The sequence below is a fragment of the Orycteropus afer genome, unplaced genomic scaffold, assembly GCF_000298275.1.
Source record: "Orycteropus afer afer isolate SDZICR_OR568_19922 unplaced genomic scaffold, OryAfe1.0 scaffold00008, whole genome shotgun sequence".
In the NCBI taxonomy this organism is placed as follows: Eukaryota; Metazoa; Chordata; class Mammalia; order Tubulidentata; family Orycteropodidae; genus Orycteropus; species Orycteropus afer.
Genome location: NW_006921595.1, coordinates 21752359 through 21772151, shown reverse-complemented (window position 1 = coordinate 21772151; position 19793 = coordinate 21752359). Strand labels below are relative to the sequence as shown.

The 19793-nt window shown below is 37.0% G+C and overlaps 1 protein-coding gene across 1 annotated transcript in view; it reads left to right on the top strand.

Annotated features, from left to right (window-relative positions):
- BZW2 (basic leucine zipper and W2 domains 2) overlaps window positions 1-19793 on the top strand; it is a 76731-nt gene that overhangs the window by 41337 nt on the left and 15601 nt on the right. The window contains exons 5-9 of the mRNA XM_007946164.2: window positions 1342-1477; window positions 5695-5804; window positions 8370-8540; window positions 10571-10717; window positions 14065-14203. Of these exons, the coding sequence (XP_007944355.1) occupies window positions 1342-1477; window positions 5695-5804; window positions 8370-8540; window positions 10571-10717; window positions 14065-14203 (703 nt within the window). The remainder of the gene's footprint in view (window positions 1-1341; window positions 1478-5694; window positions 5805-8369; window positions 8541-10570; window positions 10718-14064; window positions 14204-19793) is intronic.

The window sequence follows — 19793 nt, the reverse complement described above, 5'->3', positions numbered from 1 at the left end:
AAGTAGGATTGCCCAACCTTCCTTCCGAGGAGTGGCTGATGGGTTTGAACCGCCAGCCTTCTGGTTAGCAGTCAAGTGCCTTAGCCACTATGCTCTCAGAGCTCCCTTCAACCCTTGGGAATAGTAAATTAATATTACCCTACCCACATCAGAGAATTAATGGAAGAATCATGTCATTAGCATGAAAGCACTTAAGCCTACATTGATACCAATAACTTTCCATTGGTGCACAGTAGTGAAAAAGTCTGCAGGGCTCTGAGAGTGATAGTGGTCCCTGAGGAATCTCAGAGACATGTCTAAGAACTGATGAAACAGAGAGGATAGCTGTAATGTATTGTCAAAGCACAAAGAGTATTGGAGAAAAAAAAAAAAAAAAAGAATGTTGTGCAAGACTTTTTGAATTCAAAGTGGAAAGTGAGATGTGACGCTTCCCTTTGCTTATAGCTTTCATTCCACCTTTCTGGGTTGAGTTACTTTTTCATTTCCTCTACTCTTAGGCCAAGAGGATGAGAGCACTTAGGACCCAAGTAACATCTGCATCCTTTTATCATCCCTCCACAATTGCTCTATCTAACTCAACTCAGAGCTTTCTATGTCCTGATTCTCCCTGGTATAAACTTCTTTTACCCTATATCCTCCATCTCATCACCAGAGCTAGTGGTAAACAGTATGATTCAAAAAATACCGAGTTTGAATCTCAGGTATTTTAAAGAGAACATTAAGAACTTAAATCTCTTTCTTTTGCTCAATAGTCATCTTCCTTTGAAGACTGTTGTGTTCTGTGAACTCAGAAAAGTAAATGCTGGAAGCCAAAAGCCTAACATTGACTTACTCCTGGCTTTCTTTTTCTTTCTTTCTTTTTTTTTTTAATCACTATAAAAATTCTAGTCTCCTCCAAAGTAGATATGTAGATGTAGCAAGTGGGTCATCCCAAGAAGAAAAAAAATGTGAACAATAATATATTTCATAGAACATTATGCTTATTGTGTGTACTTGCCCATTTTCATGTATACAGTCAAATGTAACCCATTTATTTAACTTTGCATACCATTCTCCAGATGCCCCTTTTTTTTCCCATGAATGTTATCTGTAGCTGTGTGTAAGTAACATTAAAACTTAGAAGTGTGAGGACTTAGAAGAAAGGAACTATGCTTGGTAAGGTCACTTTCCTTAGCATCCAGTTTATAATCAAATGTATTTATATGTTTTCAATGAATAATAAATATGCTTTGCATGTGACCTATTCATTATGTACCAGCTAGCCATGGAAGAACATTGTTTGTTATTTTCCTACTTTAGTCCTTTGCATTATAGACATGGTTTCTTTTGTTTGACCCACAGCTTCTCCTCTTCCTTAAAGCCTTTTCTGAAACAGAGCAGACGAAGTTGGCAATGCTGTCAGGGATCCTGCTGGGAAACAGCACACTTCCTGCCACCATCCTTACCAGTCTCTTCACTGACAGCTTAGTCAAAGAAGGTAATCACACTCACATTTTCTTACTGTCAGTTGTAACAAGAAAAGTTTCGTCATAGATAGTTAGGAAAATACTGGTAGCTTTTGTTAGTGTCCTCTGCTACCCATCCATTCACCACATGAAACAGAATATATATATGTGTGAATGCAAAGATACTGTTTCAAATAATAAACAAGTATACAAGTTTATCTTAAAAAACCAAATTCACTGCCATCAGGTCAATACTGACTCATAGTGACCCTATAAACCAAAACTAAACCCACTGCCATCAAGTCTACTCTGACTCATAGCGAGCCCTACTGGGTTTCCAAGGCAGTGAATCTTTACAGAAATAGTTTGCCCTTTCTTCCTTCTGTGGAATGGCTGGTGGGTTTGAACCACCATCCTTCTGGTTAGCAGTCAAATGCATTAGGCGCTGTGCCACCAGAGCTCCTTAGTGACCGTATAGGACACTATAGAACAGAGTAAACTACCCTGTAGGATTTCCAGCACTATAAATCTTTATAGAAACAGACTGCCACATCTTTCTTCCACAGCAGCTGGTGGACTTGAACCATCAAATTTTTGGTTAATACCTGAACACTTTAACCACTGTGCCTGCAGGGCTCCATATATTTATCATAGGGAAGTAGAAAAAAGAAATACGCACATCTATATGCAGACATATAAAGAGTAATAACATTAAAATCTTTAGAATAAGACTCAATGCCTTGGTCCAGTGCCTTGAAATTGATATGATCCAAGCCACTTATCTCCAGTTAGATGCTACTAGAGTAGGTGAGGGAATAGTTCTTCATTGTGAAGGACTATTCTATACTTTTTGGAACATCTCACCATTTTGCCTCAGATTCTAAATGCCAGCCTATAGTACTCCCTATTCATTGTAGTAACCAAATTTAAATTAGGCCAAGTGACTGATACACCACACCATGCGATCCTCAGCCTATGCGACTATGAGACCAGAAGAACTAGATGGTACCTGGCTATGACTGTCAACCATTTAGAGGGGGATCTATGTAGGAGATCCTGGATAAAGGGAGAGAACAATGTGGAACAAAACTCAAAACCATTAAAAAAAAAAAAAAAGGAACTAGATTTGCTGTTCTGATAGAGCCTGATGGAACCACTGAGACTGTGGCCCCTAGCTGCCCTTAAGGTCTGGAATTGAACCCACACCTGTAGCTTCCAGCCAAACAAAAGATGGGCATTTGAGGTGAACATTTACATTAGGTAGATCCACTCCTTGGAAAGAACAATCATGGAAAAATAGAAGGGCTGTGAATGCACAGGGAGACAGCTCAGGGGGCAAGGGTGCATGGAGGGAAGGACACAGGAAAAGGTAAGTATGGGGAGGAAGTGGGAGGGAAGCTGTTCCATTGTGGTAAATTGTAGTCAGTGTCATGAGACAAAGTGTATATGAGCTGCTGTATGGAAAGTGAATTTGCTTTGTAAACTTCACCCAAATCACTATATATATAAATGCACCTTTACATTTTCAAATGTCACCAATACAGATACTTATTTTGCTGGTTGGTACTCACTCTCTAAATTAGTACCTCTAAGACCTGGGTAAATCTTTGCTCAGATGTTCATTTTGATTCATTTTGAAGATACTCATTTTCTCAGTTTTAAGAAGAAGTCATGGTCACTGTATCAAACAGATTCTTGCTTTAATTTAAGGCATGAAGAGTTTGACAGGCATCCATGCAATGATTTAGCCATAGAATAAAACAAACGTAGGCTGTTTTCTTGTAGGAGGATAATGATATTCAAATTGTAATGCAACACAAAACATGGAATTGTTTGTCCTTAAAAATAAATTAAGAGATTTTGTAAGAATATCTGTTTCTTCTGAGAACTTAAAAATTTTCCTCCTACATATGTGCAGTCTTGGCCTCATCCATGACCATAGTGGAAAGGGCTATAGTTTGCTTATAGCTGAGATTAAGGGAGGGAAAAAAAAAGTAAATCTAGAGTCAAAGGATATTATTTAGAGGTTCTCCATAGTTGTTGGCTTAAAATAGCTCAGATTTATGAAATTCCAGACTCTAATTGTTATTAATTTATTAATATTAATGACATTTTATTGTGTTTTCCTGAGGAGAATTCATGAGACTTCATACATCTTATTTATGTTATTCACCATTTTAATACTCAGGAAAAGAAGGTAGAATATAAACTTTAAACAAAAAATTATGTTAGCTTATCCTAGTCTTAACAGAAAATACTTGCCTTTCAGGTTGTATTAAAAACTCAAGTGATATCTATAATTTCTTTTGAAATGTTTTAAAAGTTAAATGACCAGATAAGTAGATGGACAGCTATGTGATAAAGTAAATACAACAAAATGTTAACAGTTTTAAGATCTAGTTGGTTAATATATGAGTGTTTACTGTTAAATTTATTATACTTTTCTGTGTGTTTGATGATTTTCATAGCAAAATGTTAGGAGAAAAGGAAGGGGAAAAATACTGTGCTGTGCAAGGACCTGTGTTTTTTCGTTATCATCTACTATCTTTAGAAACTAGATGCTTAAACTCTCATGTCCTAAATAGGAGAGTATTAAGAAGCTACACTTTTTCTCCAACCACCAATTTAACAAATGGCCAAGAAGGATAGAATTTTTCCACTCAGTAGATGAGTGACTACAAAGAGATTTTTCAAACCTCCCCCTATTAAACCAATTTTAATTCAAGGTGATAGGTTTAAATCTGTATTTTTGTTCTCCTAGTTTCAACCAAAGGAGCTCTGGTAGCATAGTGCCTAAGGCACTTGACTGCTAACCAGAAGGCTGGCGGTTCAAACCCACCAGCCACTCCTCAGAAGGAAGGTTGGGTAATCTACTTCCGTAGTGATACTGCCTCAGGAACCCAAGAAGCGATCACTGTGAGTCGGGTCCAACTCGATGGCACATGACAACAACAACAGTTTCAACCATATTTCATTGCTCTTTTCTTATTTGTAATACAAAATACAAACCCACCTAGAGGCACCTAGGAAGACAGGCCTATCGGCTTCCAAAAGGTCACAGACTTAAAGCACCCAGTGGAGCACAGGTCTACTCTGCACCCATGGAGTCGTTATGGGTTGGAACTGACTCAGTGACAACTGGTTTGGTTTTTTGGTAGGCTACCACCAACAACAGTGAAGTCTTCAATTCAGAAAAATGAGTTTAATACAACTACACCTTAACTTTCATTAAATAAATCCAACATTAATTTGGAAATTTGAAGAGTTTATAGGAGAACCAACTACTAGTTTTCTGATTATTTGTGTTTGGAAAAAAAACTTATGTAAATATGGATATATGACTGAATAGTCCATGACTAACATAGGTACCATAATAACCTCTTTTAAAATATCCAGAAAAAAGGATAGCAATAGGTGGCACAGCATAACACAACAGTGCCCCTGAGCTGCAAATGTGGAAGTTGTTATGTTGGCAAATGTCTTGTGTATGTTTTCACTACAATAAAAGTAAAAATAATAATAACTAATTTAAAAAAACAGTGGCAATGGGAGGGAGGGCAAAAGATAGAGAATCATTTCTTGATGAATAGGATGAAGAGTGGAGAGTGTATATTAGAATACTTAGAATATAAATAATAATTCTTAACTTTTCAAATAAGAAGTCTCTAAATATATACATATATATTTATATCTAGAACAGAGTTAAACTTGCAATAGCCTTGTTATTTTTGTAGCTTAATGTAAAATTTTTTTAAATGGTTTTTTTTTAAAATAAAAAGTAAAATTATAAAGTAAATGATGCATGTTCATCTATAACTGTACTTATGTCTACCACAATTGTTTTACTTTCACTGGAATCATTTATCTGCAAATTAGTGGATGTATGTTAACATTTCAATTTTGTATTGCCTCAGGATACATATTATAAACATGAAATATTGGTGCACTACCAGGTGAAACACTGGAAAAGGGTTTTTTCAATCTGTTTTTTGACCAAAGTAACAAAACAAAACAAACAAACATTCACAATTACGCCAAGTCTGAATAATCAGGAAGTTCAACTTCAAAAAATAATTTTTGATGAAAATTTCTCTTCTGAATAATGAAATTATTTGAACTCTGCTAGAGTACTAGCCATTCTTCTTTTGAACTAATTCAAATATTTTACCTATTTACCTGTTTCAGAAAATGTTGTCATCACGTGTGCTTTTCAAAGGAATGAAACTCTCTTAATTTTTGATTCAAACAGGCATTGCGGCCTCATTTGCTGTCAAGCTTTTTAAAGCATGGATGGCAGAAAAAGATGCCAACTCTGTTACCTCTTCTCTGAGAAAAGCCAACCTAGACAAAAGGCTGCTTGTAAGTCTTATGAGGTCAAATGATTCTATGCTTGATGCTTCTGTCTTGGGTTTAGAAGTACCTGCTGTGTAACACATGACCAAAATACCCAAGTCTGTGTTGAATTAAAGGAGCATTCCTTTTATTTCTGTGTAAATGGCCGATAGAAACTAATTCTGTTTTCATCTTTGGTGTATAAATAAATGGCAGTGATAAAGAATCATAGAGAATGTGAGACTATCTACCTCAGGGAAACAAGCAATGAACTACATAAATAGAATATGTAGTATATGAAAAGGGGAAAAAAATGAAGTGAGAAAGAACTAAGGAGTATCAGTGTGGGATGCAATTTTCAGTAGTCAGAGACAGTCTCTCTGATAAGGTGATATTTGTGTAAGGACTAGAAGGAGGTGAAGAAGTGAGCCATATAGGTATCTGGAGGAGCATGTTCCAGGCAAAGAACAGCAAATTCACAGGCCTTGAGGCAAGAGCATGCATGGCAGTGTGGGGCACTAAGAGGACAGTTGGTAAGAGGGTGAGTATAAGAGATCAGCTCAAGGTTGTAGAACCATATCATTGAGGGACTGTGCCATTTATTTATTCTGGGTAATATGGGAAGCTTTTGAAGGATTCTGTGCAGAGTATGTATAATATGACTTCAGATTTTAATAAGATCACTCTGTTGCATTGGGAATAGAGTATGGATCAGTGACAGAAAGGGGGAACTAATGTAGGAGAAAGATGATGGGACAGTGTAGGACTTTTCTAATAAATGTAAACCATGTAGCAAGTCAGAGGACGGCCTGATGAGTTAGACTGGCTCTGCCTCAGTTTAATCTTAATAATAATTTTCAATATATCATCTATAAGAATTTTAGATATAGTTCACTAATAAACCACAAGTAATATATTGGATAAGGAGCCCTAGTGACTCATTGGTTAAACACTTGGCTGCTAACCAAAAGATCGGTGATTCAAACCCGCCATTGGTTCCACAGGAAAAAAGATGTGGTGAGCTACTTCTGTAAAGATTATAGCCTAGGAAACCCTATGGGGCAGTTCTATGCTGTCACATTAGGGTCAATAATTTGTCAGAATTGACTCAGTAGCACCTGACAAGAACATGTTGGATGATATATTGTTCTGAACATAACTTTAGATCTAACTTTGAAGTCACAGTCTTTCTCATTAGAACATTGAATGCCAGCATGGAGTAGTGGCATAAGCATTGACTTTGGAGGATTGAATATTTTCTAGCTGCATAATTTGGGTCAAACTGCTTAACTTTGTTGAGACTTAGTTTATCACCTAGAAAAAGATTGTATTTTACATGTTATTAAGAATGTGCTTGCCCCACCATGGTTCACAGAAGAAACTTAATGAAATTACATTCATTCCCCCCCCCCCCAAATTTGGAAGATCCCTCGAGTAGTAGCACAGATGTCAGAGACAAAATTTCTGTCTTGTATGAAATTCATGCTTTAACATGAATGTGTGTTTGTTATCTGCTCGCACCAACTGTGTTCTCACATTTTGAAATTAATACAAACCAGAAAAATTATGGGATGAGATATATAGAATATTAAACTTTGGGTCTGGCTATGTCCCTACTCATGATGGCAAATGCATTACAGATCATTCTACTAATGGCCACATAGCCATTGACCATATATTTGCAAACCTAACAAATGTTAAAGTATTGATCTATTTTTTAGACTGCAGCAGACTGAAGTGAAGTTTGTGAGAACTATGACAATTCCTTCATTTCTTTGTTGAGTGTTGAACTCACTCAGGATTAGAACATGACTAAGTGTTACTGAGCTTCTGCCAAGCTATGTAGGATAAAATGGAAATGAGGGAAAAATATGGAAGCAGTTAGGGTGTGTTGCTCTTTCTTTTTCTTCCATGAGAATTATGTAATAAATGAAAGAGTTGACTGGATGGGTTTAAATTGGATATCTGCTGTAAACTTAATTGAGAGCCACCATCATTAGCATACATTACAAAATTCTCTTTAGGATAATAGCAGCATTTTCTCAGAATGTAAATAGAGATCCTTAAGATGATAAAAGTCAGTTATTTTTTCTAATATCTCAAACTATGTCAGCTTTACTAAAACTTATTTTTTTCTATTCATCCATAATTAAGAAAACAATATGATTATCTAATTATTTCATTTTGTCCTTCTCAGTTACAAGAAACCAATTCAGATATTATTCAAAGTTATTATTTTGATATTTGCATTTGCTTTAGCAAATTTTATTCTGCATTTTCATAGGCTGTTCTTGATGAAAATAAAAGAACAAGGAAATAATGGTTCAAAGATGAGTGAAGCCTACTTTAGCTAAGTTATTTAACTTTCTTCCCCCTCTTTCTTTGTAAAACTACATGATTTGAGAGGATACTTAGAAAATGCTGAATAAAAAATACAAGAGATTTATTCTTTGGAAAATCAGTTTTTATTCTTTTCTTCCAAATATAAAATATTTTAAGTACTATTTTAGTATGAAAATGTTGTCCTTTATGCTTGCTGAAATTTATATAGTTGTCTTTGAGCTGTCTGCCTTTTTTTCTTTTCTCTTTCAGGAACTCTTTCCAGTTAACAGACAGAGTGTGGATCATTTTGCTAAATACTTCACTGATGCAGGTCTGAAGGAGCTTTCTGACTTCCTTCGAGTCCAGCAGTCCCTGGGCACTAGGAAGGAACTGCAGAAGGAGCTCCAGGAGCGTCTTTCTCAGGAATGCCCGATCAAAGAGGTGAGCAGACACCACAGTAACACACTAGTTTGGGAAGAATTACCTGGGTCTTTAGTACAAGCTTTCTCTCCCATATAATTGATTGCTATAAGCTTTATCTTCCTGTTCCTACCTTTTAAATGACCTCAGTGGCAAAGTATTAATTCAGAATCTTCCCTTTTTTTGTAATCTAGGTGTGCCAGAAATTTGTGGTTATTTTCACACAAATGACTTATCAGTCTCCTGTGATTATCAAAATATTTCATCTGTCAAATAGATGTGACCAACCATGATCAGAACACTCCATTTTATACTTCTACTTTTTCACAGGTTATATAACATGGTTAAGCTTTTGGCTAGTATTTAAAATCAGCACTGAGTATTTTGTGCATCACTGAATATGCACACGCAAGTATTTTTTTGTTTGTTTGTTTGTTTTTGCTTTTGTTTTTAAATAATTTGAAGAAGAAATAATTTGATGATTTTGAATTCATATCATGGGAAAAGACCACCAATTGGACCAGTGGCTTATTGCTCCTGCTCTCAATAGTTTTGTATCCCCATAATATAAACATGGTATCAGTTTATAGAGTTATGACAGTACGGTGTTTTGTTTTCTTCTTGTACGTGTCCCTGGAAAAAGCTTCATATCTAAACTTAAAAAAATAAAAAAAAACTTCTACTTGACAATCTAAAATTTAAATTGTAAAGTCCTTTCCTTTTGCCATTCCTAAGTCCCTGACCCTCTCCACCCTCCATGTGCTCTAAGCCCTGCAGGGCACCTCATGTGATTTAAAGCTGGAGAACTCCAGACTGATACTGTCTAGCAGATGGAGGTGTTAAAGGACAAATATTTCACAGTCTCATGGCATTAAGGTCAGCAAGAAGGATATATTCCTACAAGCAAGAACTTGAACATTTTCCGGGTGGGTGGAAAGCATTTTGATGTTTTTAGATACAGAGAGGTCACTTTATTTTCAGCTTTACCCAGCTAGCATGGTAGCTGGGATTGCCCATCTTTTGCTCTCAAAGGTACACTGCCCACTGCTGACACTCCAGCAACCCCACCCTAGAGTAAAGAAAGCGATAAATTGTCACTGTAAAAATAGAAAAGAAAAGGGGGGGGGGGGTTGTACTACTTACAAAGTGATATACTTGAGATACATCATGGTTTTTAATCATTTGTGAATATCTAACATCTATATGTAATCTTATCTCAAAGGGAAAAAGTATTCCAAACAAATTTTCTATAAGAGCCATTGTAAGTTGGGCAGACAAAGATTCCATGCTGTCAGATTTTAGGGTGAATTTGCATATTTAGATAAAATTCTTATGGAAAAATAACCTGCCAAGTGTTGCTGAATTGATATGTAGCAAATAAAATTTGTTTTTGCACTTTACTATTTATTTTTAAATTAATTTTTCACTGAGATAGGACTTCAGGATCATTGAAAGTGACAATTAAAGCATGAATTATGGAGAATGGGCTTGTACAAATCCAAGACATTAAAGTTGAGAGAAAACCAAACTCACTGCCATCGAGTCGGTTTGACTCATTGCAACCCCTCCTTGGGTTTCCGAGGTGGTATCTCTACAGAAGTAATTGCCCTATCTTCCTTCCAAAGAGTGGCTGGTGGGTTTGAACCACCAGCCTTCTGGTTAGCAGTCAAATGATTTAGGCAAAATTCACAGCTCTGTTGCTTTCTTTGAACCCCAAGGAAGCCAAACTGGTTGAAATATACCTAATCTGCTGATCCCAAAGGGGTTTCTGCATGTAAAAGAATAACTCCTAGGAAACAAAGATTCTTTTTTCCTCCATGTTATCCAACAGTTCCTGGGCAGAACTAAGCCTATTAATTTTTAGACTGAACATAAATCTGCTTTGAAAACAAATCACTGTGTTTTCCCTCCTTGCAAACTGAGAGTATGTACTTGGAAGGGAGGAACTGAGCAGAATGTGTATCTCTTCCAAACCTTTTACTGACAGTACAATGAATAAGGAACTCTCCACCTACTTGTTACTCTCTGACCCCTTTTCCCATGAATATTAGGTGGTGCTGTATATCAAAGAAGAAATGAAGAGGAATGATCTACCAGAAACAGCAGTGATTGGACTTCTGTGGACTTGTGTAATGAATGCTGTTGAATGGAACAAGAAGGAGGAACTAGTTGCAGAGCAAGCCCTCAAGCACCTGAAGGTAAAAAGGACCTGTCTCAGCAATTCCCTAGTCACAGCTAGCACCCTTCCTCTAAGAAGTATGACAAACAGTTTCCCACTGTAATTACCCCAAGACTCAGGCCAAATGTCTATTTTCTAATTTTTTCTTTTAAATTTGCCACTGCCCAAAGTGTTTCAGATATGAGAGCCTCTGAAATGTCTAAAGTTCTTATTTTAAAAGAATTACAGAAAATCCACGAATAGTCATTTACAGTCTTAAAGTTAAAGGAAAATATAATCTATAAGCTTTCTTTCTATTCTGTTGTTGTTATGTTGTTGTTATGTGCCATCGAGTCAGCCCTGACTCATTGCGACCCCTCCTTGGGTTTCCGAGGCAGTATCACTACGGAAGTAGGATCGCCCAACCTTCCTTCCGAGGAGTGGCTGGTGGGTTTGAACCACCAGCCTTCTGGTTAGTAGTCAAGTGCCTTAGCCACTACGCTACCAGAGCTCCCTCTTTCTATTCCATCTGAGAAAAATTGTTAAGGAACTTTTTTTTTTTATTTTAAGTCAACCAAAAATTGACATTAATATTTGAAAAGTGTCTGAGTGGTACAAGAAATCAAATACTTCAGTAAATTGTTTTTTCTGCATAGAGGTACAAAAGCAAAGTATATGTTTTTGCTTTTATTAATTGCCTTCTGCCTATGCAACTATGTTAAGACAAGTGGAAGGCTTAAATCCTTCCTTCAGAGTTTACTCTTGAATTGGAAAGTTAAGACTATACAGAATATAAGTTAATGATAAGCAGGGCAATGGTCAGTTTAACCTGCATAGTTTAGTCACTACTCTGTTCTCATAACCTGTCCAGACTAAATTAACCATGGAAGAGTCCTAGGGAAAGATAGGTGTTGAGTTGAGTAGATCTTAGAAGAAAACAGTAGTTGTTCATCAGTGACTGGAGTGCAAAGGCATTTGCCGCAAAGGGAACAACAGAACAAAACCATAGGACAGAATGGCACAGCACATTCCATAGATACTAAAGGTCTCACAGCAACTTCAAATAACCTCATTCTACCACATTTTCATAATATCCATAAGAGTAGGCACAGCAATTATTACTTTTGTGTGTGTGCATATGTGTTCCAATAAAACTTTATTTATAAAAAGAGATGGCAGTCCAGATGAGGTCCAGAAGCTAATCCCTATCTTAGAGTATTGATTTGAGACACTCTTTTTTTGAACTATTTAAAGCTATAAATTTTCTTGTAAGCACTATTTAGCTACCATCCACAAATTTTGAGTTGTTTCAAAATATTTTTTCATTTCCCATGACACTTCCTCTTTGACTAATAGATTGTTTCAAAATATGTTATTTAATTTTCAAATACTTGGGAATTTTCCAGATATATTTCTGTGACTGATTTCTAGTTTCATTCTGTTATGGTCAGAAAAGATACTTTATATGATTTCAGGTAAGGCTTACATATTTATTCAGATACAATCAGTCTTGGTGAATGTTGTATGTGCAATGAAAGAAATATATATACTGTTGTTTTTTTGATGAACAGTTCTACTCTGTTACATGGGTCACCATGTTGTGGATGGCACCAGTTTTTTTGGTCTTTGACACTTTATATGTAACTAATGAGGATCAGACAGGAAAGTGGGTTGGTTAAAAAGTTTTTTAAAAAAGGAGGTCTACACCAGAGCGACCAAGTAGTTGAACCTGCGGGCTTGGGACCATAGTCACAGGGGACATCAAGCTCAACTGGCATAACATACTATACAAAACATTGTTCCACCTCCTACTTTGGCGAGTAGCGATTGGGATCTTAAAAGCTAGCAAGCTGCCATCTAGATGCAACAATGGGTCTCTCCTCGTCAAGAAGAAAGAAGAAAACCAAAATTAATGGAAACAATCAGTCCTAGTGACTGGTACACCATCCGATCTGCAACCTATACAACTATGAGACCAGAAGAACTAGATGGTGCCTGGCTACCACTGTCATCTACTTGGAAGGACTGTAGGAAATCCTGCATGGAGAGGGAGAACAATGTGGAACAAAGTTCAAAATCATTTGGAGGCAAAAAAAAAAAAGAAGAAGGTGGAGACCAGGTTTGCTGGTCCAATAGAGCCTGGTGGAACCACTGAGACTATGGCCTCAAGCTGCCCTTCAGGTCTGGAATTGAACCCACACCTGTGGTTTCCAGCCAAACAAAGTACAGGCATGTGAGTTAAACATTTACCTCAAGTAGACACACGCCCTGGAGAGAACAATCATGGGAGAAGGAAGGGCTGCTTATGCACAGGGAGACAGCTCAGGTGGCAGGAGAGTGTGGAGGGATGGACACTGGGAAGAGGTAACTATGGGGAGGAAGTGGGAGGGGAGCTGTTGCATTGCAGTAAATTGTGGTCAATGACATGAGACAAAGTATATGTGAACTGCTGTATGAAAGTGAATTTGCTTTGTAAATCTTCACCCAAATCAAAATAAAATTAAAAAAAAAAAAAAAGGAGGTCTACAAATGTAAAGTTGTTTACTGCTAGTTTTGTTGTTAATATCCCACAAAGTTAGATGTGGTCTTTTAATGATTTGGGCCCTGTTAACCAAAATCAATCCAAACCCACTACTGTTAAGTTGATTCTGACTCATACGACCATTTGGGTAGAGTACAACTGCCACTGAAGGTTTTGAAGGCTATGAGTCTTTACAGAAGTAGAGTGCCTTATCTTTCTCCCGTGGAGCAGGTGGTGGATACAAACTGCCTACCTTTTTGTTAGCAGACCAATGTTTTGACCACAGAACCACCAGAGCTCCCTTTAGCCCTGTTGGACAGTGGTATTTCACCATTCCACAGCAGGGTGGAGGAGTATCTCAACACAGAGGAAGCATAAGTTGTCACCTTATGTGACCTGTTATTATTGGTGTCAGTAAAACCAATTGACACTGAGTTGATTCCAACCCATAGTGACCTCATGTATGTCAGAGCAGAACTATGTTCCCAGTGGTTCTCAACAGCTGTAACCTTTCAGAAGTACACGGCAAGGCCTTTCTTCTGAGGCCCCTCTGGGTGACTCTAACTACTAACCTATCGTTTGTAGCTAAGCACTTACCCATTTGTACCACCCAGAGATTCTTAGGATAAAAATCAAGCAGTTATCATCTTTGATAGAGTCAGAATCTCATATTTGATCTCTTCTTTTAGTGAGTATAAGAAAAATCTGTTAAGATGGTGGGATAAAAAGAATCTATTTTGGTCAGCACATACTGCAATAAGAAGAGAATCTTAGTAGTGAGTGTTTTATAAGCAAACCTCTAGATCATGTTACAGTTCTTCCCATGCATGCAATCGTTTTTACACCCTGTTCCACTTCTTTTCTAGCAATATGCTCCCCTGCTGGCTGTGTTCAGCTCCCAAGGTCAGTCAGAGCTGATTCTCCTCCAGAAGGTTCAGGAATACTGTTACGACAACATCCATTTCATGAAAGCCTTTCAGAAGATTGTGGTTCTCTTTTATAAAGGTATTCATCCATGTTGTTCCTCTACTATGTTTGACAGGCAAAGCAAGAAATGAGGCTGAGGGTAATATGGGGTACTATTTATGGGAGGACTACAAAGATGATAGTCTTTGCTAGTTTTAGAGAGGCAGCCATATTACATAGAGAGAGGCAAAAACCACTATGTATACACGTTTTCAGGTGCCATCCTGATTAGGCCCCTTAACCCTCCCTCATTGGTAGGAGTTGCCAGAAGACCATAGAGTTGAACTGGTTACTATTTCTTAGGGAAATGAAAGAATATGATTATGTAAAATAATTGAGCCTGTTTTTGAACTGTAGAGGTTATGTCTCATAATGATGATTATCAAAATACTATAGATACTATGCTCAGACCCTTCCATGTAGCATAAAATTGACATATGGAAATAATTGGCCTTTTTACTTTGTATTTAGATGTTTGGCCCAGCCATTCTCCTGTTTTTTCAAGAAAATGGCTCTTTTGAGTTTTTCACATTTACTGTCTTTTCATTATATTTATGAGAATTATGTTGCCATGACAACTGATTGCATTCAATAGATGAATGCTACTGCTACTAGGGTTTTAACTGATCTCAATCTCTATACCCACAGCATATTAAAATGATCCTGGACTATTTTTTTGGCCTGGGTTTATGTAGTTTTATGAAGGGGAAAGGAACACTTAGGGAATGATATATTTTGAATATCTGTGAAATGCTTATTATTGCAAGCTATTGCAAAAATGGAATAATATTAGACAAACTAAAGTGTACATTAATACTAGCCATACTTATGAAAATAGTGAAACATGTCAAATATTCCTTTTTTCTTAGATGTGTTCTTAAATTTGTGTATTTTAAATTAATATTTGGGCATTTAGAATATAAAATTTTATATTATTAATAGCTGTTTTCAAATGTTTAGTACTAGTTGACAAAGAATTTTAATTGGCCATCTAGATTTTCAGATACATACATAATACCCACAAATTTTCAGGTAGTATTTTACTTTTTCAGTGCATGAAGGTACTTGGTAATTGTTGCTGCAGTAGTAGGAGAATGTGATAGCTACACAATCCCACTTGAGTTTCTATAATCAGTGTTTTTCCCTGGTCAAGTTTGAGTTAGGTCTTCTTGGAAAAGGTCATGATATAGCAATGCCCTAAAAGTAGAACTCACTAAATGATACTTGAAATGAGTTATCAGAACCAAACCTAAAAGGTATATTTCCAACCCTCAGATGGTACCCAGGAGCCAAAAATGAAAAGCCTTTCGGCCACATTAGCCACAGCTGGCTCCATTTGTAGACTAGTACCTATGAGATAAGTTCCACATTTGCTTGGCAATTGTAGGTGGTCAGTTTTTCCACAATAAACTAGTAGCCAAAGAACACCTTGTACTCTCTTGGCATTTAGTATATAACCCAACCAAACTATTTTTTAAAACTCTTTTGAGATATAGCTTGAGCCTCATCTAGGGTGGCACCAAATTTCATTATTGTACCTAATTTACAAAAGAATAAATCACTTCTTGTTGGGAAGGAATCTAAGTGGCATATAAACCATCATAATCCTCTTCAAATTTCTCATTTTAACCATTAATTCCAACCTCTTCTCCCATTATAATTCTCAGAAAAACTGACAAATAGTAAAACTGGCTGCTGTAAATTTTTATACTCTACTTGCCAGCCCAAACGCTAAGGAACACTGACCTAAAATAAAATATTAAATAGTCAACAAGTAGATAGCACAAAGTAAGAAGAAGAGGCATTAGCACTCCCTTAGATCATTGGTTACGTAGGTAACCACTTCTAAATAATGCAAAGTTAGCAGAGCTTGTATCAAGGATGAGCAGGCCCAAGGACACATGAAGGAGCTCTGGTGGCATAGTGGATAAGGCATTTGGCTGCTAACCAGAAGGTTGACAGTTCAAACCCACCAGCTCCTCTGTGGGAGGAAGATAAGGCAATCTACTCCTGTAAAGATTTCCAGTCTTGGAAATCCAGTGGGGGTTGGTATGAGTCAGAATCGACTTCATGGCAGTGAGATTGTTTTTAAGGAAACATTGGAAGGGTAAGTTATCAACATCAGTTATTTTCTGGCTTAATAAATACTGGAAATGAATTCAAGAAACTTTTTTTTTTTTTTTAAATGAAAGCTTAAAACATATAACTGAAGTTTTAAACCTAAATATCATTTTATAGGAAATTTCATAATTTTCCACTAAATTTTAAGTGTGATCTGTTTTTATGAAAGAAATAATTACACGTTTTCTCTTGAGAACATGGAATCTCCAAGGAACAGTTATTCCGTCACTATTAACAGTGTTAATGTGTTTACCCTCCTATTTTTTTTATACTTCTGCTTACCTTGACCTTGTTTTGCCGGGAAAAAAAAAAAAAAACCACTTGTGCACTAGAAGACATGGAGTTGCTTTTTTTTTATAGGAATTTGGGTATTCTTGTTCTCTATTTTATATGCCTAGAAAGGCCTGATGAACAGTGTGTTTCATGTACTCCTTCTCCAACTGTAGTGTGCATCATATCATCCAGAGAGCTTGTTAAAATACAGGTTCCCCAGAGATTCTAATTCAGCAGGTCAAGGACAAGGGCCTGAGAATTGGCATTTCTAACAAACTTCAAGGTGATACTGTGACCACTAGTCCTAAACCACCGTTCTAAAAGGATATCGAATACCACAGTGACAGATTCTGTGAATTACATATAAAATAAAGTTTACAGTAACATTTCTAAGATTATACTTATCATTAATTCCATGTGTACTTAAAAATTTTACAAATGTCAAATATATTTATATAATGTATAAATATAATGCGTTTAGTTTGTTTTTGGTTAACAGGGCCCAAACCAGTATGCAGTACATATTACTAATGATAGTATGTACCAATTTAAGTATCAAGTAGTATCTTTTTTGTTTCTTTTATCTAATCCTGTGGATTCCTTTTGGTTATTGTAAGGAAAATTTTGCTCCCTCAAGCAGGTTTTTAAAATGTAATGAACAAATATTTTATGATTCCACTTATATGAAAAATCTAGCATAGGCAAAGGCATAGAGGTAGAAGAAGTTTATTAGTGGTAACCAGGGGCTAGGGAGAGGTGAGGAATGGGGAGTTATTACTGAAAGGGTACTGAGTTTCTGTTTGAGATTTTGAAATAGATAGTGATGATGGTTGCACAACATTGTAGCAATCTTTGAATATCTGTGAGTGAATGTCTGAGAATAGCAAATTATGCTCCACAACATTGTCTTAGTTGTTATGAGGTGCCATTGAATTAGTGCTAACTCATTGCAACCCTGTATACAACAGAACGAAACACTGTCCTAGTCGTGCACCATCCTCGTGACTGTTGCTAGGTTTGAGCCTGTTGTTGCAGACACTGTGTCAGTCCATCTTGTTGAGGATCTTCCTCTTTTTCTCTGATCCTCTACTTTACCTTGCATGATGTCCTTCCCCAGGGGCTAGTCCTTCCTAATAGCATGGCCAAAGTACATGAAGGAAGTCTCACCATCCTTCCTTCTAAGGAGCGTTCTGGCTGTATTTGTTTCAAGACAGATTTATTCGTTCTTCTGGCAGACCATGGTGTATTCAATATTCTTTGCCAACACCTTAATTCAAGTGTGTTGATTCTTCTTTGGTCTTCCTTATTCATTGTACAGCTTTTACATGCACATGAGGCAATTGAAAACACCATGGTTTGGGTCAGGTGCACCTTAATTTTCAAAGTGACATCTTTGCTGTTTGACACTTTAAAGAGATCTTTTGCAGCAGATTTGCCCAATGCAGTATGTTGTTTGATTTTTTTTGACTGCTGCTTGCATGGGCATTGATTGTGGATCCAAGCAAAATGAAATCCTTGACAATTTAATCTTTTCTCCATTTATTGCAATGTTGCTTATTGGTACAGTTGTGAGGATTTTTGTTTTCTTTATGTTGAGCTGCAATCCATACTGAAAGCTATTGTCTTTGATCTTCATCAGTAAGTGATTCAAGTCCTCTTCACTTTCAGAAAACAAGGTTACTCACCTAAATATGGCAGGTTGTTAATGAGCCTTTCTCCTCACCTAATGCTATATGCTTCGCATAGTCCATCTTCTCCGATTCTTTCCTCAGCATACGGATTGAATAAGTATGGTGAAAGAATACAACACTGATACACACCTTTCCTGACTTTAAACCACGCAGTAGCATCCCCTTGTTCTGTTCGAATGACTTCCTATTGGTCTATGTACAGGTTCTGTGTGAGTATAATTACGCATTCTGGAATTCCCATCCTTTGCAATGTTATCCATAATTTGTTATAGTTTTTTTTTTTTTTTTTTTTACTTTGCAACATTGTGTGCAGTACTTATTGCTAATGATAGGGTGTACCGATTAAAAAAGAAAGACGATTATAAGTGCAGTTCATCATAATTCGAATATGTTGTAAGTGAGAAACGTGTATACATTTTACCACAATAAGATTATAAAAACAAAAACAAAATAAATGTAATGGAAATCGTTGTTCCTTTACCATTTTAGTCCCTTCCACACATATGTAAGCTTGCACACACACACACACACACACATCTTCCTCTTATTTCCAGAGCATAAGAATAACAGAAATTTGAGGGTATGAGTACATATGTCCCTTCAATAAACCTAATTAAGTAAATAGCACTGTTTTGGTTCTCTAGTGCTCTGTAACAGAAAACACCACATATGGGTGGCTTTATCAAACAGGAATTTGTTCTCTTACAGTTTAGAAGGCTAGAAGTCTGAGTTCAAAATGCCAGCTCTAGAGGCTGGGTGAAGGCCTCTCGACCTTGGGCTTCAGCTTTGCCTCTTGCTCCCAGCCCACTGAAGCTGGAGGCTTCTCTTAACTCAGGCAGCTGCTAGTTGCTGAGGTTGACAGACCCAAGGTCAACAAGTAAAATGGCACAGTCCCACCAAGATTATCAAGCAACACGACAGACTGCTAGTTAAACAGTCCCAAGATCGGCAGACAGCCTGGCAGACCACTGATGCCTCAGCCAAATGTAGGATCCCTATGTGCCAAAAAGCTCAGAGACTTTTCTCAATGCTCACTTCTTATGTACTGGAAGCAGACCACATCCCTATGGCAGCTGCTACTCAGTTGCTCTGGTAGATTCCACCATGAACTTGATTACTAGTCTCATGGGAATCACTGCATCCAGCTGCCCAGACACTCAAAACCAGGCCCAGCCAAGGTGACATACAACTTAACTACCACAACCACTATGCAAAGGATTTTTGTATCTTATATAAATGACAGTGAAGTAAGAATTATTATACTATAGATAATACTTTTTAGTAATGGAAGAAAGTGTGAACTGATCATAGTGAAGGTGCACTTTCTGTGTTAAAATCTAGATTTTATATAAATATAATTTTTCTAAACAACTCAGGGACGCCCAAAGCAGTAGGCCAGAAGAGCAAGAGAAAGGGGATTAAAAGCCAGGAAGCCAGACAGAGGTACAGTCAGCCACAGGGACCCAGGTGGGGGTGATACGAGAGGTCTCCAACAGCAAGACAAACTTGTCTGTCGGTTTGTCCTACTGTGGTGACATGTAGAC